The 27985-nt window shown below is 31.8% G+C and overlaps 1 protein-coding gene across 1 annotated transcript; it reads left to right on the top strand.

Moving 5' to 3' along the window:
• On the top strand, positions 1-27217 carry LOC134722461 (uncharacterized). The gene is made up of 17 exons (XM_063586082.1): positions 1-295; positions 992-1267; positions 2921-3247; positions 5938-6237; positions 6974-7039; positions 9722-9787; positions 10783-11130; positions 12246-12545; positions 14993-15307; positions 15485-15574; positions 15896-15952; positions 16671-16775; positions 20122-20641; positions 21383-21444; positions 25796-25888; positions 26614-26745; positions 27168-27217. Exons 1-17 carry the CDS (start codon positions 1-3, stop codon positions 27215-27217), a joined length of 3402 nt encoding a protein of 1133 aa, XP_063442152.1.
• The last annotated feature ends 768 nt before the right edge of the window (positions 27218-27985 follow it).

The following is a 27985-nucleotide window of genomic DNA, read 5'->3' as shown; positions in this document are numbered from 1 at the left end:
ATGGATGAAAAAGATAATGTAATGACCATATTCAAAGCGCTCTTTCAAAACGCAAATCAGATAAATAATAAAGAAAGCTTCATAAGGGAATTAGTGGAAAAGGGACTATTAAAGGACTGTGACGCTTTAAACCAGAATGTTGATACAGAAGAAGACGTGGAACTTCTTGTAGCTAAATTGAAACCACAACTTTTAAAAAGCGAATGTAGAGTAAGCTGTTTGTCCATTATGGAGAGTCACGGAGTGTGTGTTCACAATCACAGTCAACTGAAGCGATTTATAACTTGCGAGAAAGGTAAATGATGAAATATGATGGCGATGCTAGTTTTCCTGAGTTTGAATTTAATCACCAAAATTATAATAAAAAATGGGTAAAGAAGTGCAATTAACATTGTTATGGTTCGTTTTATAGAACAAATACCAAATGTAAACAGCTGTGGATGACATTACTTACTAGACAAATATAGATTACTTTAGAGGTAAACCGTTTATAGCTTTACAACCCGATAAAATATTAATGGTTTATTTTCAATGTATAGGAGAAGTAGAATTAATAGTACATTTATTTTATAAACGCCTGTTAAACAAATGAGTGCTTATACGATATTTCAAATCGAAAGGAACATAATGGAGTCACATCTCGTAATGTTCTTCACAAGGGAGAGTTGATCGGCTTTCAATGATCTTTCTGTTCTTATTCAAAACCCAGAATAACAATACTAGCTTGGTTTTTATGTTCAGAGATCATAGCTATAACACACATTTAAAATATTCGTTTGAAACAATTCTTTGTGGAATAGAAGAAAAGAATGCCTGTACAAATCAAGACATTAACTCAGGGATAACTGAAAAAATTATGAAATTAAATAACTGTTAAGAATAAATCTGAAAACTCAACATAAATGTGCACAATCAAAAAACATTGACGTGTTTAAAGATTCTAAATAAGTCATTTCAATGTTTAACTGAAAGTAACACTTTGTAATTGTAGAACTACCTATTTTGTGTTGTTGGCAAGAGCCAACACCTTGTTCAAGACGGCGTGTACAATCTCATGAAATAACCGGAAGTGAGAAAAGGGATTTGAAAGAATTGCATAAACATTTGCGTTTACCTGGAGTAAGAATTGAAACAGAAGAAAGATGTTATAGAAGCTTAGCACAAGTAGAATTCGATAATATTATCAGCTATCCTTTAACCATAATGAACCCAGAACAGGCTATAGATTCAGGCCAACTTACAAGACTACATACTCAAATTAAATCCGGTACGTTGGTCATAATCACTATGGTATTTGTATTAATTAAATAATTTAACAAAAGTATTATGCATATACACTAAAGTTATCGACGTCAAACAAATGTTTTGGATTCATATTTACTTTGTAAAATTAGCCAACTAATTCTTATTTCAAATAACCATACATGCCAAAGAGAAAATGAATATGTAATAAAAAAAATACTGGTATGATATTATCCGAAAAGAATAGTTGAAAGATACAAAAAGACGTTCTAAATCAAAAGTTTAAAATAATCTTATCAAAACATGTCATAGAGCGACATACGGCACATAGACAGTCAACTGGTCTCAAAAGCAACACTAAGCAACATGAATTCAATAAAACACGGGGTTCGTATCAGGAAATCAGGAAAGGTGTGCAGATCCTGCTCCTCATTTAGAATTATTATATTTTTTTGAAACAATAACTTGAGTTAAAAAGAATATTTATAATTCAATTTGTATGGCAATTATAAGTTTCTGATGAGGTTAAGATCAAGGGAATTAAAACCAAATCGGTACATGTATGTATTGTTAAACAGGTATGGACAGATTTTAAACTTGCTAGGTTTCGATATATGACATATATATTTTTGACTTCAAATAGCAATATCATGTCAGTTTCTTTTCCATAAACGCGCAATTACCGATACATATTATGTTCTTAGCACTTACGTCGAAAGATTTCTAGGTGAAACAGTGCTTACTTTTTATACAATAAAACAGTCTCCGTACTCGTGCTTAACGGATGTTAACAGTAACCTCTGAGTTTTCAGTGAAAGCGATCATATCTTATCAAAAGACCGTTATCTGTTATAATAGATGAGTACCATCTTTTCTGAAATTATCATTGGTATAGAAATGTTATGTGAAAATAAAAAAAAACGAATATTCTATATGAATGCCATGATATAACTTTCAACCGAAGAAAAAATAGCGTAGAAGCTTGCAACTGTATGTCACCGTAAAGCCTTCAACTTTGAACGAAACCAATACCTACCACATAGCAATGTATAAAAGGCCCAAATCGACGATACATATATAACACACATGATTGTGACACCTTTTTATAAAACTAATCAAAATTTTAAATTTTAACGTCTTTTTCTCTTTTATTTAAATAAACGGAAGAGGTATCAGAATGTAGCTTCATAGCAATATAACTTGATTAAAACGACCAGCTAAACTTTACAAAGTAAACTTCTTGAAGTGTTTTGTACCAACCTAATAAATAGTTTTCATGTTTGTATGTTCTTATTTTGGTGTTGGTCTTTGTGTACTTAGTGTACTTTTTGGAGGATTTAATGGATAATGCAAAAACCCTGTTTGCTTTACTATCAAATTTACTTTTAACCCTTTTCAGCGACCTGACTGTCTTAGACGTTATATACGTCTTTTAATTGTTCGTGTTACACACTATCTAAATCTTTAACACTAATTGATCAGTTACGCATTTACATTTCTCAAAGTAGAGACTGAAACTAGGAGTAACTCTTCCTATTTCAATTATATGAAAAGTTTTTATAGACAATTGTTTTGATCTTATTGTTAACAAAGATTTATTTGTGGGAAACAAATTGTTGATAGAACTTTTTTTTTATCATCACTACCTAACATTTTGAACCTTCTTTTTTATGCATAGGAGTACAGAGGCAAATATCAGATGGAGAAACCTTTAGAAATACGATTATTGGAAACTGGAAATACATTAAAGACAATATCCACCTCACCAGTTTTTCAGACAATTGTTTAAAGGAAGGCTTACTTGATTTTGACGACGTTGAATCGAACCAACTTCTTGTGCTACCGACATCAAGAAAAATAGATGATATCCTTGCAACTATTGTCAGTAACATCGATGATTCCGCTGACTTCAACAGATTTCTAAAGGTTTTCGAAAAGGACGAACATCAACAACACATTGCGGACAAATTGAAAGTTCCAGTTCATTTAAGCTGGATCGAAGACGGTAATACTAAAAAAAAAAATCAAAAACAATACAAGAAATTTATTACTTTGAATTTTTGGAAGAATAAACAGAAACACTGTTCTACACTAGGGATTTGATTACTTTATCGGTATTCAGTAAAACTTTTTGAAACTATTTGTCTTCAATGCTCTTAAACTTCATGATATATTTGACCTTTTAATTTTTTTGAGCTTCAATACAATTATCTAGTAGAAGAAACGCACATCCGAGGCGACGTATAAAATATTCAGCCTGGTAACTATGATGAGTTTCTTTAATTTGTAGTTTTTAAATTCTAATCATATATAATTGAAAACCGATGAGTGCTTGTAATATAACACCAAAAAAAAATCAAAAAAATTGATGAACATGAATTCTTTGCCGATAATCGTTCTTTGTCTGGAAGTAACATATGTTTATACATACCTTGAAATCATGTCAATATATTGAGAAACAATATCAAAGCGTCATGGTTGTGGCATAAAATGTACTTATAATAATTGTTCTTCCGCACATTATCAATATGAAACGATTTGATTAGTAGTTCCAACAATTTGTGCTTCGATCAACGATTTTACATCCAGATAAAATTCAAATAAACAGGTGCGCCATGAGCGCATGATACGCCCGACGTCTGGTGTGGAATTTTGAACAGATATATCATGTTATGGAGGGGTATTTGCGAAAAATACAAATCGAGGGACTGCAATTTCCCGAGCCGCTAGGCAAGTGAAATTTTGTCCCAAGACTTGTATTTTTTGCAAATACCCCTCCATAACATGGTATATCTGTTTAATTACACCGAATAATTTTTAATTTGAACTCTCTGTACTAGGAAAAGGAAATATTTATTTGAGGACAAGTACTGTCATAAAATATACTGCGGGAACTATACAGGTACGTATACGTATACAAGTCGAGGGAAATAAGTTTCCCGAGCCGCTAGGCAAGGGAAATTTTGTGCCAAGACTTGTATTTTTTGCAAATACCCCTCCATAACATGATATATCTGTTTTTAAAATTACACCGAATAAATTTTAATTTAAATCTCTGTACTAGGAAAAGGAAATATTTATTTGAGGACAGTACTGTCATAAGATATACCGCGGGAACTATACAGGTACGTATACGCGTTCGTGCTGTCTTTATGTAACGTCATATCCGGAAAAAAAAGACGGGAAGATGCTCGCGAGGATAAAAAAGGAATATCCAAAATGGCAAATACCATGGTATTTGAGGCATATTCACCGGCAGTGGTGAAAAACAGGCAGATTCGTTTGAAATAAGGAAAAAATGTTAGAATATGCAAAAAATACACTGGCTATCAGCCAATCAAAATCTGGCATTCTTATATAAGGTGTAATTATGAATGAAAATCAAAATGTATACCGTCTTTAGATTAATATAACAAAGAAGTGTGCAATAATCATAAAATGTTTTTGAGATACGGTGCGACCCGTAAAAAAAACTCCCCCTTTTTACAAAATACTCAATAACTCAAAAATAAAATTTGAATCATCACCAAAAAGTATACAGATCTTAAAGATTAATACAACTTAGAAGTGTGTAAAGTTTTAAGCAATAACCATAAATCATTTTTGAGATACGGGGCGACATGTTAAAAAAAAATCCCCCTTTTTTACAAAGTACTAAATAACTCAAAAATGAAATTTTGAATCATCACCAAAAAGTATACAGATCTTGAGATTAATAAAACTAAGAAGTGTGTAAAGTTCAAAAATCGTTTTTTAGATACAGTGCGAAATGTGAAAAAAACCACCCACCTGTTTTAATTACAAAGTGCTGTAACTCAAAAAGTTTTTATTTTATTTTCACCAAAAAGTATATATAGATCATTTGACCAACATAAGAAACAACCATTATAAGTTTCATGAAATTTGGATAAGTCGTTCTCAAGTTACGGTGCGACATGTTTACGCCGGACAGACAGACGGACGTTTGTATACCATAATACGTCCCGTCCAAATTTTGACGGGCGTATAAAAAGAAGCACCTTTTTTTAAGAAAGGTTAGAAAATGTATAAGTTATTTTTTGTAATATATTACGAAATTTCTGTCAAGATTGGATTTAAAACTATAAAACACTACATATTTAATAATTTAATCATCAAAATTCAACAACAAAACAAGAAACATATACATCAAAATGATTTGTCTGTCACATTAAAGTCTTGACGACGATTCAACTAATTATTGTATCACAGCTGGATGCTCATAAGCTGTCGTAATAAAGGGCAGTCCAGCCAGCAATATTTCACAAGAAGCAGCTTGGATATCCAACGTCTGCACATAATACGCCAACATTAACACTCGAACTCAAAGTAAAGAAGGATTTCTGCCACAAAGATTACACATGACAATTCAAGGCATATCAGAGCTTTGAGCAATTTTAACTTTTCAAGCAATCATAGTAATCTAAAAATATTGTGTATTCATAATTTTTTCAGCTACCAAATTGCTCTTTCGGCTATGTATTGATGTTTTGTTTTCAGTGTCGACATAAATTATGTTTTTTCATAATACAAACTATTTTAATACAGCAAAGAATAAAATTATGTTTTAGTTGTTCATTATAAAGACCCAAATAAAGAACGAGCTATTTATATTGTAAATTTATGATGTCTCTAGTCTGGTCAATGGGTCAGACTTGTTCTTTCTTAAATTTTCAGTAATTCAAACTAAACAGTGTTATCATCGATTAAAGAAAAACAGAGCAACTTTAGAAGATGAAATGAAACCAAAAAAATGTGCCGATGATTTTCTAGAAGGTTTCATATTAAGTTTGGATGAACATGAACAATTATGGAAGTTAGATACCAGAAAGAAGATGGCTGAATACTTATTTGACAGAATCTTATTGTCAGTGGATAGAGGATCCTATTCTATTCTGCTAAAAGTTTTAGAGCAGCAAAATCCTAATCGATTTAAAAAGATATTGAAAAAACTAGATGTTCCTTCGGGATTCCAAGGTTTGCATATCAAATTTACCTTTTTATCTTCCACTGCTTCTTTATGGTACTTTTGTAAATACATGTATCTTTATTCCAAAGGTAAAAAAGATTTTATATAGATAGAAATTAAACCATCAAGACATTTTTAATGTATAAAATCTCATATTTCTATCCCTTCTCCGTTCTTGGTGTAAAAGATGAAATGTAACTATGTAACGTCAGTAGGCGTTTTGTGTGGATCTGTAAAGAATCATTCTTCTCTTTACAAAATATAAAAAGATGGGATATTTGTATAAACGGCAATGGGATTTCTTCTATGAGAGACTAAATGACGTAGGTGTTAGGAAATATAGGCCACCGATATTTTTTTAAAGGGAAACCCATAAAATGGATGTAATAAAGATGACCATAGTTGTATTTGGCAAAACTTTTAGGTATTTTTGGTCCTGACTAGTCGCACCATGTACTGATTAGTGATACTTTACAAACAGATAAAAACTATGTACATGTCTTTCGATTTTTCCATCTAAAAATCGTAACAGAAAACCATTACACAATTGTTTGAAATATTATTTTAGGAACACATATTTCGGAACAACAAACGGCCTACGATGGTAAAAATCTTTTCCCATTTTTTTTTCAAATACATATTGTACGGAAAATGTTTACCTGAGATGTTTCATTCAATTAGAAAAACAAATCTAGTCTAAATTGTATTTACCATTTTTTTAATGTTTACATGTTCATAAAGCAGAAGATAAGAAAAACGAAACAATTGTTGGACCAGATTTGAAGGACGGAACTTTTAGCGAGGAAACAGGTAAATATTGAAACAGTTTAAGGGGTCATCCATAATTGTCAACCATTTACCAAAGTATACAAAACGTACACTTTGGAGGAGGGGGGTAACAAATCAACACTTTTACCGTACTTTTTTTTTTTATCTTTATTCCGGCAAATATGTTAGATATGTTTCAGTTGTTTATTTTTAATAAAAATTCCTATATTAAACTTAACTATAATACAGAGGATGTTCTTTATTATTTCGTCGGTCTCAGGTTGAATATACAGCATAAACAGGATTTAATAAAAATGTCTAAAAACTTGTGAAACATTGTCGAACTTAGAAATAGGAATAAATCGTTATATAATCATAAGAACAAATAGAAAATAAAATGGTATTCGTCAGTGTAATTTTTTTCCCTTTTTAGCTCACCAGGCCCGAAGGGCCAAGTGAGCTTTTCTAATCACTTGGCGTCCGTCGTCTGTCGTCCTCCGTCGATCGTCGACGTCGTCGTTAACATTTTACATTTTGAACATCTTCTAGAGAACCACAGAGTGCAATGAAACCAAACATGGCATGAATGTTTCTTATGAGATGCTGACCAAGTGTTGTTACTTTGTAGCCGATCCATCATCCAAGATGGCCGCCAGCAGGGAATTAAGAAATAATTCATGGAAGCCATAGATTTGTTGGAAATTTACACATGGCCTGGGCCGTGATATTCGAATTTTATCCTGAGCGTTAGCGAGGGATAAAATTAACGAATATCACGGCCCAGGCCATGTGTAAATTTACAACAAATCTATGGCTTCCATGAATTATTTCGATTCTAATAGGACAAATAATTTACCTTAAATACTGAAGCGAGGGTTGGTATGCCGTGTGTGGAGCTGTTCTTTTTTACTCCTTGTTAGATAAAGCTCAAATATTCTCATACATCTTTAACTTGCATTAATTATTACGTTAATAACCGCTAGAAAAAATATGTTAAATTCTCAAACTCAATATTTCCGATTTTTAATTTACATGTCGTAAGCTACCGTCAAATCCAAAATTGACATTTCGTAAAGAAGGAGCTGCCATGTTGACTCGCTGAATCAAAGGCAATAGAATAGAAAACCTCAGAATTCCATCGGAATAAAATAGTATACGAACTTCGTTGGTTACAAAAAAGTTTTTATTTTTGTGATATTGACTAAATATTGTTTTTATACTGCAACTTAAATTAGTATATTGATATTTTTTTTAATCGTAACATAAATATCAAGCTTATTTGCATCCCTTAATGAACCCCTCATTGTAGAGAAATTGTTCCATGATGAAATTGACATTGCACAAAATATGCAGTGTTACTATATTTAGGAAATAAACAAAACTAGTTGCAATACATTAATTCTTTTTATTATGCATCTGAATAAGAATAAAAGTTCTGTAATGTTTTTTGTTTAATTAAAATTAGTAATACAATAAATTTGGCAAAGCATTTGCAATGTAGGTTCAAATACATGTGGATTTACGTGGGAGGTATATTGTAACATCCATTATTATGTATATATCTGAGTCTGCGCTAAGTATAGATATATCGAGAATTTTCACACAGTGTTGTTTACAAAGCGAAAGAAGCACGTCATATTAGAACTTAGTTTAACATAGGACCCTATAGGAAATGCATACAAATGACTTATTTTAGAGAACCACTGAATGGAATGAAACCAAGTTATGTTACTTTGTAGCGGATCTATCATTCAATATGGCCGCCAAGGGGGGGGGGGGGGGGGGGGGGGGGGGGGCTTAGATTAACATAGGACCCTACTGTAAATGCATCCAAATGACTTCTTTTAGAGAACTATTGAATAGAATGAAACCAAACATGACATGAATGTTCCTTATGAGATGCTGACCAAGTGTTGTTACTTTGTAGCCGATCCATCATCCAAGATGGCGGCCAGCAGGGATTTCAGTTTAACATAGAACTCTATGGTTAATGCATACAAATGACTCATTTTAGTGAAGCACTGAATGGAATAAAACAAAACGTAGCATGAATGTTCCTTATGAGATGCTGACCAAGTGTTGTTACTTTGTCGCCGATCAAACATAAAAAATGGCCGCCAGTGGGGAAACTTAGTTTATCATAGGACCCTATGGGAAATACATTCAAATTTGTTCTTGAAGAGAACCACTGAATGGAATGAAATCAAACAGAGCATAAATGTTTCTTATGAGATGCTGACCTAGTGTTATGACTTTGTAGCCGAACCATCGTCCAAGATAGACGCCAGCAGGGGACTTAGTTTAACATAGGAACCTACGAGAAATGCATACAAAAATTCTTTTTTCAGAGAACCACTAAATGGAATGAAACCCAACATAGCATGAATGTTCCTTATGAAGTGCTGACCAAGTTTTGTAGCTTTGTAGCCAAATTTTATCTTTTTTTTTATATGATTTCAAAAACATAAGTAGAGTCAGGTGAGCGATACAGGCTCTTGATAGCCTCTAGTTTGAAAATGCATTTAGTCATTTTTAAATATTTCTTACGGTATTGGAGAACGTTAAGGATGTACGAAGCAGGTTAAAAAATATTAAAATGGACACAGATTCCAAGTTAATTCAGGTGATTAGAGTATACCAATTTGGTTTTTTGATACAACCGATACAGCTACGTTAAATTTTCTGTATTGTATAATCATTTTCTTCATCTTTTTCATAAACCAGAAGAAAAGAAAAACAAAACAACTGTCAGACTAAAGATCAAGGATATCACTTGTAGTGAGCAAACAGGTATATATTGGAATAGTTAGGCATAGTTTTAAAGAGTATATTTATTTTTGCAATCGTGTCAACATCGTGTTTATGTTGTAAATTGTATACTCGTTGACTGGGTATGAGTGTTATGGTAAGTTTATGTCCCAGAGGACAATACACTTACTATTCCACTAATATCAAGTCAGTCAGTTTTTTATTATATCGAAAAAGACAACAGTCAATAAATGGCGGTGATAAATCAACTATCGTAATATTAAAAAGAGGAAACCAAACCTTAACGTTTACTTCATAGATATATTCAAATGTCAAGGCTACATCGTGCACTGACGTCAACCCTATACTAGATACAATAGGTAAAACACGTCGTTATTCCCGCGTTATTTTCAAAATCCTCCAATCGCGTAGCTGCATTTGAAATTCCGCGAAATGTAATGACGCTTGCGGTCAAATAGTATAACCCAGGTCCAAAAGTTGGAAATTTTTGACCGGTCCAAAAGTTCAAAGCTTGTGATTTGTAAAAAATGACTTATTTACATAGAAAATGATAAGTGAGGTATAATAAATAAAGTCTACACCTTTCTATTTGCATCGTTCACTTTGTATACATCGTGATGTTGATGATGTCGTGTGAATATCTTGTTTATATTGTATGCATATTCTATAACTGTCTGTTTGTATTGTTTACATTGTATGCATCGCAATGTGGATAAATTCATCTGTTTTTAAGAGATAAATTGGCAGCGCGTCATCCCTACAATAGCTTCCATTTTTACGATTGTAACAATTAACTGGCGAGATGGGGAAATAATTTTGACGAAGTTGAATCCTGGCTTGATTTGCCTGTACAATGTTCCAACAAATCATCGTTTTAAGGATATAACTCACATTAGATAGAAAAATAATAAGACTTTATCATTTTCAAAGGGCTGTAAATATAACATTGTATAGTTGTTTTTAAAAGTATACAATTTTGTACAAATCTGTTTAACTTGTCACACATTTCTTGACAGATAACAGCAAAGAAATATCTATTACAATAACCACTAAGTTAGGTCTTGAAAATCAGCACTGCGAGAAAATTTTAATGGAAAAAATCATGAATTTTGGTCCCGACTTCTTGGGCAAGTTGGGTTTGTATCCCAGTGAAATAAAAAAAGGGTCAGTTGTTATCTATTTGGATCAAGTATCTGGTGACTGCATTGCCAAGTTAAAGAACAGTGTTATTAACAGAGAGCTTGTGAAGATTATTGAAGCTCTATTTAATAGTGATGAGATTAAGAACTGCCTCTCTCCTGGTCATTCCTGTATCGAGGTTTCCATTGCAGTTGACAAAACACAATTGTCCGAAGTCAAGTCTAGTAAGTACAACGAATTTAAGATATTCACTAATAGTTATCAAAAGTACCAGGATTATAATTTTATACGCCAGACGCGCGTTTCGTCTACATAAGACTCATCAGTGACGCTCAGATCAAAATAGTTAAAAAGCCAAAACAAATACAAAGTTGAGGAGCATTGAGGACCAAAAATTCCAAAAAGTTGTGCCAAATACGGCTAAGGTAATCTACTCCTGGGGTAAGAAAATCCTTAGTTAAATCGTTATCAAAAGTACCAGGATTTAAATTTTAAAACTAACGATATTGAAATTCTTCAATCCTAATAGTACAACAGTCTGCATACCTTTATGAATTATCACTGCTATTAATAACTTAGTATCGCATACTTTGTTCTTAAGTTTCCGATAGTTTGTAGCATTATATTTATAAAGCACATAATGAACGTTTAAGAAACATCTCATTCTAATGAAATCAAACTTAACACAGATATCAGGCTATACGTCAAATGCTCGTTTCGGCTATAAAAGACTCATAAGTAAAGCTTGAGTAAAAAAAGTAAAAGGTATAACACGTCACTTTTCATACTGTTAACTTACAATTTACGATAGTTTTTAATGTATAATGCAAATTTAACTTTTTTTTTTTAACATATATGACATTGCTCTGTGCATTATATCATTGTCTTATTAGAAATTTGTGTAATTTTTGCTAATATGCTTGGTCTATGTGTCATTTTGTTTTCTTTGTTACATTTTTTTTTCAAATTACAACGCAATGTTGACTCTGTATATTTTATATTTTTATCTATTATGTCTATTTGTGTTGTTCAAGTATCGTTGTCAGTATAATGGAATTTGACGCGACTGTCATACAACGGAGATGTTAAGCTAGCTATAAAACCAGGTTCAATTAACCATTTTCTACATAAGAAAATGTCTGTACCAAGTCAGGTATATGATAGATGTTATCCATTCGTTTGAAGTGTTTGAGCTTTTGATTTTGCCATTTGATTAGGGACTTTCCGTTTTGAATATTTCTCGGATTTTTTTTGTTGTTATTTTACTTTTTAAAGTTAACGTATTTTTACTGATGCACATAAAAAAAGTTTTATTTATGAAATATTGTTATTATTTTAGCTATCACTGTATCTCAAACCAACAAACAATATACTATATTAAGAGCAAGCAAAAAGTTGTTGTTAGAAGAAATAGATCCTCTTACCCTCTTAGATGGATTTACAAAAAGAAACTGTCATATATTTGTCTCATCTAAACTTAGCAAGATAAAAACAAAAAAAGAAAGAACAGAGAAATTTATTGAGATTTTACTAGGAGAAGAGGAAAGATGCTTTGATATATTTTTGGAAGTGTTAGAAGAAAAGAAAATGTTGTTTGTGTTGAAGATACTGCAATTATGGCAACATGTTCGTTTGACAGGTAGGTTACTTTCAACGACAGACGTTTACTGCTTTTGGGAAATCAAATGCAGATTTAATGCGTTCCTTCTATATGTATTACTTATATAATACTTTTATTGATTTCAATTAAAATTGCTATAGATCAAATTATACGATACAATTTAACTCTGCAAGATAAAGAAAAAAACATGAGTTATTGTAACGAAATCCGAGCGTTCGGGCCTTTATGTTAAACCTATAAATGTGTAACCCTTAGTGCGTTGCTATACGAATGTGTTTTGTAATAATGTATAATATATATATATATGTTATAAAGTTATAACATCTTTGGTAGCGTGGTACTCTAGTTATCTGTCTACATCCTGGTTTATAAGATTGGTTACTCTGGTAAGGTCGGTTACTCTGGTAAGGTGAAGACTCTGACGTAAAGGGTTATTGGAGTATAGGTTTTTGTACGGTTACTCTCGATGTATGTAAGAACAAACAGACTCTTTAAACAAAATTCAACTTGTTTTAATTTTAAAATGTATTAAATATCAACATAACTATAAAAATAACACATAGCTGAGAGGGTGATAGAGCAGATTGTTACCCCGATAAAACATTTTAAACCGCGTCGAAGCCTAGGTTGGCAATGCTTTTTCTAGGGGTAATATGTGGGTTTTTTTTTATTTATTATACTGAATGTTCTATCATAACTGTCTTTAACAGATTAATTTAATTTTAAAAGTATTTTCTATAGCGTCACGTATATAGCAGCGTAAATAAGGGTATTAGAAAAACAATTAAAGTTAAGCAAGCTGTTTTATTTGGGTTTTTTTTACAGTCAAATAAAAAAAATCTGAGCCAGAACTTAAGCATTGTATTTTTGAATTAATTAATATAAATTCAATTGTCCTTTAATTTATCGATTTGTGACTGGTCTAGCCGAGAGGGTAACATTCAAATAAATTATCACCCGCTCACCATGTGATAGAGTTAATTAACACACTCGTATTACCCAATCAAAATATTGCATTTTAACGTGAAATATAATAAATACAATTATTATATATCTTAACAGTGCTCTAGTCTAATAAACTAAATACTTTACTTTATCCACCTTAGAATATCGAGATTTAAAGAAAATGGATAGCGAATAAATATACCCAGAAAGTTTACTAGCTTTAGTTAGGTAATCGTCAATGGTAAATCAAATTCAATGTCAAACGGAAAAGTTTCTCTCGAGAAGTTATTCTCTGAATGCAACTTGTTAAGGAATTTACAAACCCACATTATACGGAAATAGTCTCCTCGAAAATTGTAATAGTGTTGACTGTCTGGTTACTACTTGGTCTGGTAAATGGTATCTATGCGTGTATATTAAAATCGCTTGGAATTAGCGTGTGTTACTCACCCAGGGTAAAGTCGTACTGAAGTCTTATCTTTATTCTCTGCTGTATTTATACTTAGGTAAACCAATTGACCGATTTGGTTTACCGTTCACCATTTTGGCTTACCATTTACCTAAATTACCATATCCAGAGCCGACGTCATTACCAAAATAGGTAATGACGCCATTGTACATCACTTGAAGTAAACAACACTCAGGTGTTCCGAATGTAAAAACATAGACAAGAATAGTAAACAGTTTTAGAGTAAACAATGTTTAAACATATATAATAAGAACAAACAACACCATCACACAATTTAAGGGGAAAGAAGTGCCCTTTCAAGGGACCCACATTCGTTACATTATATACCATCATATAATGAGTCCATCGACATACATTCAACTGATTATTTGGACGTACAAGATATTTTATCAATTACAATGACTCCTTCATATTGTAGCCAGGTTCTATTTATGTTTGGTAAGTACCAGCAGTTAGGAGTAAACCGTTTGGTGATCATAGTAAGGAGATGACAAATGCGATAATAAGTTCTCGTAAATAACTTAAACATATATCCAGTGGAACTATTACAAAAAACGCTATGTACATTCCAGAACAGATCTAGAGCAATAGTTTATTATTACCTGAGTATGAAACATACAGAACAGAACACTCACAGAAAAATGAGAGTTTGCATAGGTCGGCATTATTTTTCATGAGTGTCAACTGTATACACTTGTGCATATCACGTTATCAAATCGTCTGTTTTGTGATTTCTTAATTTGTATAGTAATTCAGAGTTTAACATTGACTGTAATCTTTTTGGTATTATTTTTATGTTTAAAATGTTCTAGGTATTGACTTCTTGGACATTGACAACTTTGATATTTAATTTCATTATAGTCTCAGTATGTACTTATAAAAGTTATCCAGAAAATAAATTGCTATTAAGAATTTTATATCTTCTCTTACTTGGTAATACTAATAGAAATGTTGTTTTCAAAATATTTAGTATAATACCCCATTATTTTTTTTATATCCCTGTGCAAAATAATTGTATAATGTATTTTTTTTTCTTAATTTTTATTTACAGATATATCTGTCCTTCGTCAAAATATACTACAGAATATTTCCGAAATCGCCGATGAATTGTACATAGACGATATGCAAGAAGAACTAATGGAGAGAAATATTTTCAGCGAGGAAGTGTTTGATGATTTGTCTGTTAAATTTCCAGACAACAGTCAGCAACAAATCATTGAATTAATAGTTGACCTTCTGAAATCAGAAATGACATCCCACTTAATTGATATAATGCTGCTTAACGGAATGAATGTATTAGTGTCAAAATTAGTAATCCCTGAGAAGGAAACTAGTTCCAAAGACAAAGACGAAAACATTTGTCAAGGTAAACAAAATAAGACTTTAAATTATCAATCTTGAGATTTCTTTCTGTTTATCAGCATATCGCATACATTTTATTATATACCAACATTTTAAATTGGTAATTACGACATCAAAAACATTTACATTTTACTGTCAATCAAGTAATCTGCAGATTTTGAGTTTACTCTTCATCTTTCAGCAGATTATGTTGTGGTATCTGGAAAAGACTTACCGGAAGGCGTGCTCTTTGAAGGGGTTATCAATGTTGACGTGATTGTTACAACACATAGTACGTATGAGTATTTTAAATCACCACCTAAATGATATGTCATTAAGTGAAATTAGCACTATTAAACAGTCTAATACAATATCATGGCGGCTGCTGAACTCAAAAGTGTTACTTGATAGACAAATATATCTTGAAGATATTGTTTTGAGTTAAAAAAAAAAGTTAAAACACTGAAAAAGAAAAACATTTGTTTATCAACAGTTTAAAAGTTATTTACAGCATTCATTTTAAGTTAAATATTTAGAATAAAAATGATGGCAATGTGGTTATTAATATATTTTATCTAATATATCACAGTTCCTTATTATCTTTTTATTCAAGATGTGCAGCAAATATTTCCTTCTCGGGAAGACACCTTAAGAAGATTCGAACTTTCCTGTAAGTTTATAAAAACGTATGACTTTGAGCATATATTGGGAGAGAACAATACATAACCGTAATCAATAAAGATTTAAAAATTCTCGATTTCAACTTTCATCTTTACTTCTTAATAACGCAATGCTTTGCGGGAAAACAGTAGCCTTTAGGTAACTTATTCAACACAAGCAGATTGGAAAACTAAAATAAAAGAAACGTAAAAACACCAATCCCATATATAAATCAATTTCTTGGACCGTTGTGTAAAACCACCGCAAATATCAGACCGAAAAATATTTGCAAAAGGCGTTACTCGTTGGATCTGCACATAGCACACTTTTTACTAGAATAAATATTACAAAAGAAAAAATCTGTTTTCCATTAAGCCTTCACGTCTTCTTTATTTGAAAAACTGAATATAAAAAGAGTTGACGACTTATTTGTCGATATTCAGAAAAAACAGTTTTAATGTTCTGACTGTTATTATTATTAAAAGTTTCTTGATTTAAAAACAATTAAAAAGTCAATCATCGGAACTAATAACTTAGAGATGTAAAGTAAGTGTCCAAGAAAGGTATTTCTTATCTGTTTCACACTAGATTACGTCCTGTTCTTCAAGTTTTTCTTTGTTTTCTACTTTGAAGAACATGTAAACTAATGTCGCCTTTACCTATTAAGACATGATAAAATATTATTTTGGTATTGTTTTTTTTGTATTTTAAATGGTTTATTCTTGCAGCTGCAAAAATTGAAAGCATGATCGAGATAGTATCCCAACGTTTAGCAAGTCTAACTGGATTGCATAAAGAAGTATTAAAACAGATTGACAGTTTACATTGTTCAGGTAAACTTCGTTTAATACACACATTCATTAAAAAATTGTCTATATGAAATGCCTTATGACATGTACAGGAAGAATTTAAAAGTGAGGTGTTTCACAAATATTACGTAAAAAAAAGAGAATAATTTGAAAATGTGTTGACAGGCATGCATTTTAAACTCAAAGCTTGATTTGAAAAGTATGAATGTAAATGGTAGCTGGTACATCAATTATAACACATAGCCTTTACACAGTCCTTCAAACTTCGAGGCTCGGGATCAAAGTTGATAGATATGCTGTAGTAATTTATTGCGTTCATCACTAGATCACTTTTATATTAAAAAAAAAAACAAGTGGCTGTGACAAAACGGAAGTCAATGAAAAACAGACAACAACGGGGCTAAGACTATCAGCCACTTAGACTATCAACAAATTCACACTACATTTGAAATTTAAAGGTGTTCTAATAGATACAAAAATATTTAATTTATTCAATGTATAATTTGAATTAAATCCATTTATTGCTATGACTTTGTGAAAATATTTAGAGATGAAACCAATCAAATAATATGTATACAAATAAGGGCAACAGTAGTATACTAGTATACCGCTGTTCGAAATTAATAAATCAATAGAGAAAAAACAGATTTCGGTTTCAAACTAAAACTAAAGAAACGCATCAAATATAAGTGAACTACGACACAACAGAAACACAACATTATAATGCAACACACACAGAAACGAACTATAATTTAACAATGGTCATTTCCCTGACTTGGTACAGGGCATTTTGAAATAAGAATGGTGGGTTGAACCTGGTTTTGTGGCATGCCAAACCTCCCACTTTATTGGCGATGTTAATTATAATATTAAACTGACAACATTCCATGAAAGAACTACTGTATAAATAATTTGGAGAAAATATAGGACAGAGAAACAAATGAATAACAGAAAACAAAAGGTACCAGGTTAAAAATGCAATACGCCAGGCGTGCGCTACGTCCACACAAGACTAACCAGTGACGCTAAGTTTGGAAGTCAAAATAAGTACAAGGTTGAAAAGCACTGAGGTCAAAAGTCTAAAAAAAATTGTAACCAATACGCCTGGGACAAGAACATCATTATTATTTAAAATTTAGAAAATTCATATTGTTTGAACAGTAAATTTTATCAAATGACTATATAGTAGATCTACATGATTACATTGAAGTGGTGGCAAGCTATAGAATAAAAACGGACACATTACAAAAATACACAGCCGTGTTAGCCAAACCCCAGTGTAATGCTCAAAATGACGTCACATTTGAATTTGTAAAACGAGTTCCAAAGAATTTGTATGGAATTCAAGATTAGATTTGTATGACTATCTAACATTTATCATTAACAGTGAAAATTGCAATACTAATTAATACCAAATTGTAGTAGTAATTATCTGGCTATGTCGGTGTTTCTTCGGAAATAAACTGGAAACTAAATATATCGTGTAAATTTGGTTGATCCTAACTAAAATTTAATAAATGGACTGGATGATTATTTGTCGTCTCCATACCACACGAATACAACAGAATAAAAAAGATATACAACTACAAAGACATTTGAAAAAATACGATGAGAATAACAAATATCACATCAAAACATAAAAACTAAATAAATGAATTTGAATGGAAAAGTAGCGTGACACGTTTTATGCCAATTCGAATTCACACTCATCAAAACAGTCACACTTTGGAATAAGTCCCGTTCGGTAATAAAAAGATCATACGATAAAACGAAAAACCACAATATAACACGTTGTAAAAATGTTCATAGTAAATTTGGACAAAGATACATCGTATGTATCAAACAATTTATGATTGTGTCCGTTAATTTAAGGGAGTGTCATTTTTAATATGTCCTCCTCATAAATTTGTTGGAGCAGTTTCTGCATTGAGAGCACACTTCTGCATATGAAGTCCGTATAGTGTGAACACGCACGAGAATAACGTATCAATTGAGATATGTAAACACCATACGAAGGAGCAGAGGGTATGTTACTGCTGAGAAATTGAAAGTTGATACTTGAGAAGTTCAAATCGTCCCGTTTATCATAGTTTTTCGTTTGAAGTCGTTCATCTGTGTCAATATTGAGGTAAACATATGTACAACACATATAGTAAATTTACCAAGTACCGACATTATAGTTGAAGAAGATCACATGTGACTGGCACGGTTATGCAAACCAGATTTTAATACATTTGTTCTTTACCTGTACCTTCCTGTTATTTTATCAGTTCAACGTAAACACCAATTCAAATTGACAGTCATTTAAATAAATAAGAAAAACAAATATTAGCTGAAAAAAAATACTTCTAAACATTATATTTAGTATGTCCTTTTGTTAAATTATTTGACTCGCGGAACTTGTAATTATTTTTAAGAACCACCATACTATAATTTAACTTCTTAAGAAGAAAGATAAGAAGTTAGCAATATCCTTTAACTCTACTTTCCGCTATATAGATGATGTTATTTCACTAAATAATTCAAAATTGGGTGACTATGTGGAACGCATCTATCCCATTGAACTAGAGATTAAGGATAATACAGATACAGTTAAGTCGGCTTCATATCTTGACTTATATCTAGAAATTGACAATGAGGGTCGATTGAAAACAAAACTTTACGACAAAAGAGATGATTTCAGCTTTCCAATTGTGAACTTTCCATTTCTAAGTAGCAACATTCCAGCAGCACCTGCATACGGGGTATATATCTCCCAATTGATACGATATTCCCGTGCTTGCATTTCCTATCATTATATTTTTTTTGATAGAGGGTTGCTGCTCACAAGGAAGCTATTAAACCAAGAGTTTCAAATGGTGAAGTTGAAATCGTCCCTTCGTAAATTTTAGGGACGCCATCACGAGTTGGTTGACCGTTATGGAATAACCGTTTCACAAATGATATCGGATATGTTCCTTACGTCGTAACTTCAATCCCCTTCCCTTTCATGAATGTGACCTACCGAATCAGACTGTTTACTGTATTTGATATCACATAATCAACGCGACGGGTGCCACATGTGGAGAAGGATCTGCTCACCCTTCCGGAGCACCTGGGATCACCCCTAGTTTTTGGTGGGGTTCGTGTTGTTTATTCTTTGGTTTTCTATGTTGTGTCGTTTGTACTGTTGTTTGTCTGTTTGTCTTTTTCGTTTTTAGCCATGGCGTTGTCAGTTTGTTTTAGATATGTGAGTTTACCTGTCCCTTTGGTATCTTTCGTCCCTCTTTTAAGTATAAACACTCATGTATGATGCAAAAATCCTAAATATTGCAATTCAAATGAACTATGCCAGCCTGTTTATGATATTTCCATTTTATTTAATTGTAAGGAAATTCTTCGACGCTAGATTTAGAAGCATGCAGTAAAGGACTATATTTAATAGAAAATTCAATCCCAAAGTTTTGGAATACCAACAAAAACACCATGACACTTTCTGCAACAGGAAATACGGAACTCGTTGAAGTATTTGCTGAAGTGCAATGTTTAATGTCTAACTGCCAAACGATACCAGAAATCGACGAATGCAACCATGATTCTTTCTTAACATCTGTATATGATTATAAATCTAAATTCATTGAAGAAAATCCTGATAGTCAAATAAAAGAAAAACAAGAAACATCAATTAATGATGAATTAGTAAAGTCAAATCCGATGTCTGCAGAATGCACAAAAATACATCGCCCTATTAAACGACAAATAAGTCAAACCGAATTCGATACATTACCAGAAATAACAATACGAACAATAGACGGTAGTTTAAAACATATAAAGGAAAAAAAGGTTCCAAAGAATTCAAAGGGGAATATTTCCATGAAAGCATCTCATGAAATAGGTACCAAGGACAACAGGTATGTACAATTTAAAGTGCTGCTCAGAAAGAGTTGTTAAGGGGTGAAGAGGTGTCAATGGTAAGTCAAACTTTACCTCGATGTTGTTTTGCGGTAATAATGGTTTATAATCGATTGTATCTTCGTTATATTTTAAGATCCTCAAACATTTCTTTTATTGCCTATAATTAATAAAATGTCTGTCATGCATATGTTAGAGGCAATTAGTGAAATTAAGCTTGAGGCTATCCATAAGGATATTGTCGGAAATGTTCAGCCATTTAACTCATATATAGAAATCTGTTTATAATTATACAACTGATTGAAAAACATCATGTCAGGTCATAAGTGACTTTTGGATTAAAATAGTAAAGATATCCATGAGAAATACTAAATCCTAATATCCTAGAAAAAAACAACGCCACAACGTATGAACATAAGTAAGCATAAGTGAACTTATTTCTTTAATACTTATGATATCTACAAATAAAAGTATAAATATATTGTAATTTTGTTATTTTCCTGTTACATTTGTATCAGATATAAAACTATCAGGATCTATATAACTCGAGCCAAGTTAACTGTACATTACAGTACAATAGAAAACTTAGGCGAATCGCTCGTGTTAACAGTTGTCTAAATGTCATGCGTAGATGCTGAGGAGAAGATTATATTTATCAATTATAAAGATTGCATTATTTGTAAATGCCTTCATAAATTGATACTAATTTTTTTTCTTTACATCATTCGTAATTTTGTAAGCTTGGGAACTACAGACAAAGAAAAGACACAAATTTGTTCAGATAAACTGAGTGCGTCAACAGGTAAGAGATTTTGTTAAATGCAAGATTGTTATTTTAATTCAGATTTAAAAAGCATAAGACAGAAATGAAACTAACTGATTTTTTTTTTTCACAACATGATGCAGCTTCAGCAAGTGAAAAATCCTTATTTTTACACAGTTAAATTCTCTGAACATTTAAGTCTGTACAACTTTTTATAACTCCAAAGTTTTTACATTTTTATTGTACAATATTTAGCTCTCCAAAGAAGCACAAATGGTTAATAGCTAACAAAATTTAACATCATGCTGAATTTCATGGCATATAGTGTTTTTTTATTGTTTTTTTTAATTTATAATTTGAGTACTTCATTTGAGGCAAAATAGGGATATTGGCCTATTTTGGTATATAACACCATTAAAAGCTTTGTGCCCTAAAAATTTCTTAATAAGAATCTCGATCTGTTTTAAGCTCACCGGGCCCGAAGGGCCAAGTGAGCTTTTCTCATCACTTGGCGTCCGTCGTCCGTCGTCCGGCGTCTGTCGTCCGTCGTCCGTCGTCCGGCGTTAACTTTTACAAAAATCGTCTCCTCTGAAACTACCGGGCCAAATTTGACCAAACTTGGCCACAATCATCATTGATGTATCTAGTTAAAAATTTGTGTTTTTTTACCCGGCCACCCAACCAAGATGGCCGCCATGGCTAAAAATAGAACATAGGGATAAAATGCAGTTTTTGGCTTATAACTCAAAAACCAAAGTATTTAGAGCAAATCTGACATGGGGGTAAAATTGTTTATCAGGTCAAGATCTATCTGCCCTAAAATTTTCAGATGAATCAGACAACCCATTGTTGGGTTGCTGCCCCTAAATTGGTAATTTTAAGGAAGTTATACTGTTTTTGGTTATTATCTTGAATATTATTATACATGGAGATAAACTGTAAACAGCAATAATGTTCAGCAAAATAAGATTTACAAATAAGTCAGCATGACCAAAATGGTCAGTTGACCCCTTTAGGAGTTATTGCCCTGTATAGTCAATTTTTAACCATTTTTCTTAAATCTCCATGATCTTTTACAAATCTTCTCCTCTGAAACTACCGGGCCAAATTAATCCAAACTTGGCCACAATCATCATTGATGTATCTAGTTTAAAAATTGTGTTTTTTGACCCGGCCAACCAACCAAGATGGCCGCCACGGCTAAAAATAGAACATGGAGGTTAAATGCAGTTTTTGGTTATTACTCAAAAAACCAAAGCATTTAGAGCAAATCTGACATGGGGTAAAATTGTTTATCTGGTCAAGATCTATCTGCCCTGAAATTTTAAGATGAATGGGACAACCCGTTGTTGTGTTGCTGCCCTTGAATTGGTAATTTTAAGGAAATTTTGCTGTTTTTTGATATTATCTTGAATATTATTATGGATAGAGATAAACTGTAAACAGCAAAAATGTTCAGCAAAGTAAGATTTAGAAATTAGTCAACAGGACCAAAATATTCAGTTGACCTCTTTAGGAGTTATTGCCCTTTATAGTCAATTTTTATCCATTTTTCGTAAATCTTAGTTAACTTTTACAAAAATCTTCTCCTCTGAAACTACCGGGCCAAATTTCACCAAACATAGCCAGAATCAATATTAGGCTATCTAGTTTAAAAATTGTGTTTTATGACCGGGCAAACCAACCAAGATGGCCGCTACGGCTAAAAATAGAACATAGGGGTAAAATGCAGTTTTTGGCTTATAACTCAAAAACCAAAGCATTTAGAGCAAATCTGACAAGGGTTAAAATTGTTTATCTGGTCAAGATCTATCTGCCCTGACATTTTTGATGAATCGGACAACTCGTTGTTAGGTTGCTGCCCCTAAATTGGTAATTTTAAGGAAATTTTGCTGTTTTGGGTTATTATCTTGAATATTATTATAGATATAGATAAACTGCAATTTAAGACTCAAAAATAAGTCAAATGATCAAAATGGTCAATTGACCCCTAAGAAGTTATTGTCCTTTATAATAAATTTTAAACAATTTTTATAAAATTTGTAAATTTTTACTAACATTTTCCAATGAAACTACACGGACAAGTTCATTATAGATAGAGATAATTGTAAGCAGCAAGAATGTTCAGTGAAGGAAGATGTACAAACACATCACAATCACCTAAATTTTTTCATGAACTGTCTGCTTCCTTTGTTTAATTCACATATGCCAAGGTGAGCGACACAGGCTCTTTAGAGCCTCTAGTTTTAATGTATTGTAATAATCTTTTTTAAGTCTTCAGTTACTAAGATGTCTTTTTTCAGTTTATATTCCTTTTAATTAGTTATCAAAGGTACCAGGATTATAATTTAATACGCCAGACGCGCGTTTCGTCTACATAAGACTCATCAGTGACGCTCAGATCAAAACAGTTAAAAAGCCAAACAAATACAAAGTTGAAGAGCATTGAGGACCCAAAAATTCCAAAAAGTTGTGCCAAATACGGCTGAGGTAATCTACTCCTGGGCGTAAGAAAATCCTTAGTTTTTCGAAAAATAACACTTTGATTTTTTTTTTTAAAGTTTATCTATATTGAAATTTGTACATTTGTTAGTTGAAAAACATCAAGATCCGGTACCTTATCCTGGCCTCTTTAACATAAGTAAATAACACATTACCAGTAGTCAGCACTTCGGTGTTGACATGCATATCAATAATGTAGTCATTTTTTTATAAATTTACTGTTTACAAAACTTTGAATTTTTCGAAAAACTAAGGATTTTCTTATCCCAGACATAGATTACCTTAGCCGTATTTGGCACAACTAATTTGGAATTTTGGATCCTCAATGCTCTTCAAAACTTTGTATTTGTTTGGGTTATAACTATTTTGATATGAGCGTCACTGATGAGTCTTATTTAGATGAAACGCGCGTCTGGCGTTCTAAATTATAATCCTGGTACCTTTGATAATTATTATAAAGCTGTTAGTTTTTGTTATTATTAATCATACAATTTTCCATAACAAAAAAGTTATATACCATGTAATTAATTTCAAAAAGAAATTTAAAAAAGCAATTTCACCATTAAGATTATCAAACATAATTATCTCATATAACAAATGCAGACGTTTTGAAAAATATATCTTTTTAAAATGAATTTCTTTATAAACATAATACGTTACACACACTTTTATGCACAATAGTTATATACAATAAAACAGAAGATATATAAAATATTTGATAGACACATGTACAGCTATACTAGTCACCAAAAGAAACGATACAAGACTTTTTTTCAAATTAAAGATAAAGTTTTCCGTTTATAGGACCAATATTGAAGGTAGTAATACTTAATCTTTATGGAAATATAAATCCGTACAAAAAAATTGTTTTTTTGCTTTCGTGACGTTTTTTGGCGTTTTTTTTGTTTTTTGTTACAAAATTTACATAAAACAACAATTCTAAAAACAGAAGTTCCAACTAATGATGCCAACATTTCATTTAAAGGTAAAGACAGTGTTTGCCATCAATTTGTTTTTAAAAATCATACAGTTTCTTCGTTTATTTGTTAAGCAAAATTCGGTCCCACGAGAAATCGTTGAAATGTATACCTTATCAACTGATTTACCATAGATAATATGTGTAAAGTGATATTTAAAAAGCGGTAACAATCTTAAAACTTATCCGAAAGGCTCCAAATTTGCTGTGTGTTGTAAAGCATTGATTTGAGACGAAAATAAAAAAACTTTATTGCATTTTTTGAGATTTAAAAAAAACCACTTTTTTCCCCAAAAATGTGAAAAAAAACCAATATTTCCACCTATCATTTACAGCATGAATATAACTTGATTACATATTGAATATTTTGAAAAAAATTGTGAAATTTTATTTAGTACTTAGAAAATTGAGTGTCGATTTTTTTTCAACTTTCCGCAAAATTAATTTGCACCCTATGTTCGTTTACACAGAACTTAGATACTTTCCGACAAGTTTTGATTTTGTTTTCATCATCACATGTGCATACAAAGCTTTTTAAAATAGTGTATCTCATTTTGTTTTATATCTTATAATTTTGGATAAATTTTATTTCAAAGTCGTGTATCGTTTCTTTTGTTGACTAGCATATTATAGTTTGGTGCATTGCAGTTTATTGGTTTTTTTTTCTTTTGAATGTATGACCGTAAAGGAGTCCAGGGGCTTAAGCAGTTCTCTACCCTTACTTTGAAAATTTGTGAAGTGGAAAAGAAAAAGTAAAAAAAAGTAAAACCGTTTATGTGGCAAGATTGGAAGTCAGTATGATGATTTATTTTTCTCTGCAGTTGTCAGTCAATTTATTCTTATGATTGTAAATAACAAATTAAGATAATTTGTTCAAGTATGTGTAGACTTATCGTTTATCTTTTTCATTAGGAGCATCCATTCCGGTCAACTTTAAAGATATAATTAGAGTGAGAATGACTGAAAAGGGATGGAAAGAACTGTGTGAAAGCGAAACCAAAAGGGGTAAAGTAGCCATACTTAACATTCACTATGCATTTGATCCGAGGAAGGAAATGCTTCGGTTAAAATTATTCAAGCTTTTCAAATTAATATATGAAATGAATGGCGTTGCCAAATACAGGAAAGGCGAAAGATACCAAAGGGATATCCAAAATCCGAAAAAAGGAGAAAACAAATTGTTAAAGACATTTCAAGAATCGAAAAAAAACGAAAAGACAAACTGTACACAAAACACAATAAAGATAATATTATCTTTTGAGCATCACAAGCCCAATTTAAAACAATTGATAAACTCATGTGCTCTGAATTAGTCAAGGAGAGATCACAGCTATGATTACATTTTGTACCTTCATCACATGCGCAACATTTTTTTCACATAAAGAATGAAAATGAGTTTGAGAGATATAAGTTTAAACTTCCAACTTATAAAAGTTGTTTATAGTTTCGGTATAATGATAATATTTTAAAAGAGAGCAATCGAACGGATATTGGTTTTTGTAACATTAATAGGGTTCAGCAGCCAACACTTTTTAAAAAAGAAATCACATACAATAAAACGGACTTCAAAAATCCAAAAAAACATTCAATAGTCATTTGCTCAGCTTTTAGATATAGAAGAAAAGTCTGATGTATGAAGTCTGATTTAATCTGTCAAAATTGTTATTTACTAGGTATTTAATTATGTTAAAACAAAAGTTCAGTGCACCTTCTGTATTCCATATTTGTAGGTGACAGACTTTCCCTGGTCGAACTACCCCAGGTGTGTGCACCTGACACAATTCTTTTGTTAGATTTATCTGGCAGTATGAAAGGAACTGCTTTCATAGATATGAAGGATGCTGTTAATGACTTTTTAGATAGTAAGTTGAGTATTTGTCTATGCTTTTACATAAAGGCAACAGTAGTAAAGTACTGTTCGAAATTCATAAATCGATTAAGAAAAAATTAAATCCGTGTTACAAACTAAAACTAATGGAAACGCGTCAAATATAAGAGAAGAACAACGACACATCAGAAACACAATATTGAAATGTAACACACAGAGAAACGAACTATAATATAACAATGGCCATTATCCTGACTTGGTACAGGACATTTTAAAACAAAAATGGTGAGTTGAACCTATATTTGTGTCATTTAACCCCTCCCGCTTTTATGGCAATGTTACAAAAGTGATGAATCTGAGAATCAAAGTAACAAAAAAGAGACTTATGTATGACATATAAGATCAACTAAAATGAGCGTGTTGTACACATTTCAAGTGATGATTTCTCTGTTAAAGAAGAATCAGCAAATAACTCAGAACAACATACAGATACATTGAAATTCTAAACAAATAATATACACATAATCACAGCAGTAAACTCTGAAAGACGTGTAAAATCACCTCGTATAAGAGATGTGAACACTTGGAAAATAATTGCTGTGTAAAACATAGAGAACTTAAAACATATGAAAGTTTACACCAATAAAAATTGGGATGCCATAAAGATTATAGATACCACTAGAATTTTAAGAATTTTGCATAGAAGTCACTTATATGCCATCATATTTTTCCAGAACGAATTGCAACAAGGGAAGAACTTGGACTGAATGAAAATATTGCCATGGTAATATTTGGATATAGAACCGAAGTCAGGCATCACTTGACTAGCGACTACAATATCGTGAGGCAGTATGTAGGTAATTATTCATTCTATTAATTTATTCTGTCCGTCATCACCACCAGATATAAGTACCATTGGCCTTTGGTTCTTGGTTAATTTATAAAAAAAAAAAACATTTCTGTACAACTGACAGTGTAAAGTTACCGGGATACCTATATACAAGTCAGAATGAAACAGGGGAATGTGTCAAAGAGATAGCACCTTGACCATAAAGCAGAAGATTTCTAAAGGGTCTTCAAAACAGAGAAAAAAATCCCGCATTTGGAAGTGGGCTTCAGCTGACCCCTAATAAAAAAATGAGTACTAGTTCAGTGAATATGGACGTCATACTAAACTCCAAAACATAGAAATGAACTAAAATGAAAAATCATACAAGACTTACAAAGAACAGAGGCTCTTGACTTGGGACAGGCTTAAAAATTCAATGGGGTTT

Source organism: Mytilus trossulus, chromosome 6, assembly GCF_036588685.1.
Source record: "Mytilus trossulus isolate FHL-02 chromosome 6, PNRI_Mtr1.1.1.hap1, whole genome shotgun sequence".
Lineage (NCBI taxonomy): Eukaryota > Metazoa > Mollusca > Bivalvia > Mytilida > Mytilidae > Mytilus > Mytilus trossulus.
The sequence above is the reverse complement of the archived record's forward strand: the minus strand, read 5'-3'. Positions and strand labels throughout refer to the sequence as shown.

Bases quoted from the DNA above. Each gene is read 5' to 3' on its own strand.
- LOC134722461 (XM_063586082.1), top strand. From the start codon at position 1: ATGGATGAAAAAGATAATGTAATGACCATATTCAAAGCGCTCTTTCAA. The intron at 12,546-14,992 runs GTAGGTTACTTT...TTTTATTTACAG, and splicing joins GCAACATGTTCGTTTGACAG to ATATATCTGTCCTTCGTCAA. The intron at 16,776-20,121 runs GTAAACTTCGTT...TTTAATTGTAAG, and splicing joins TGACAGTTTACATTGTTCAG to GAAATTCTTCGACGCTAGAT.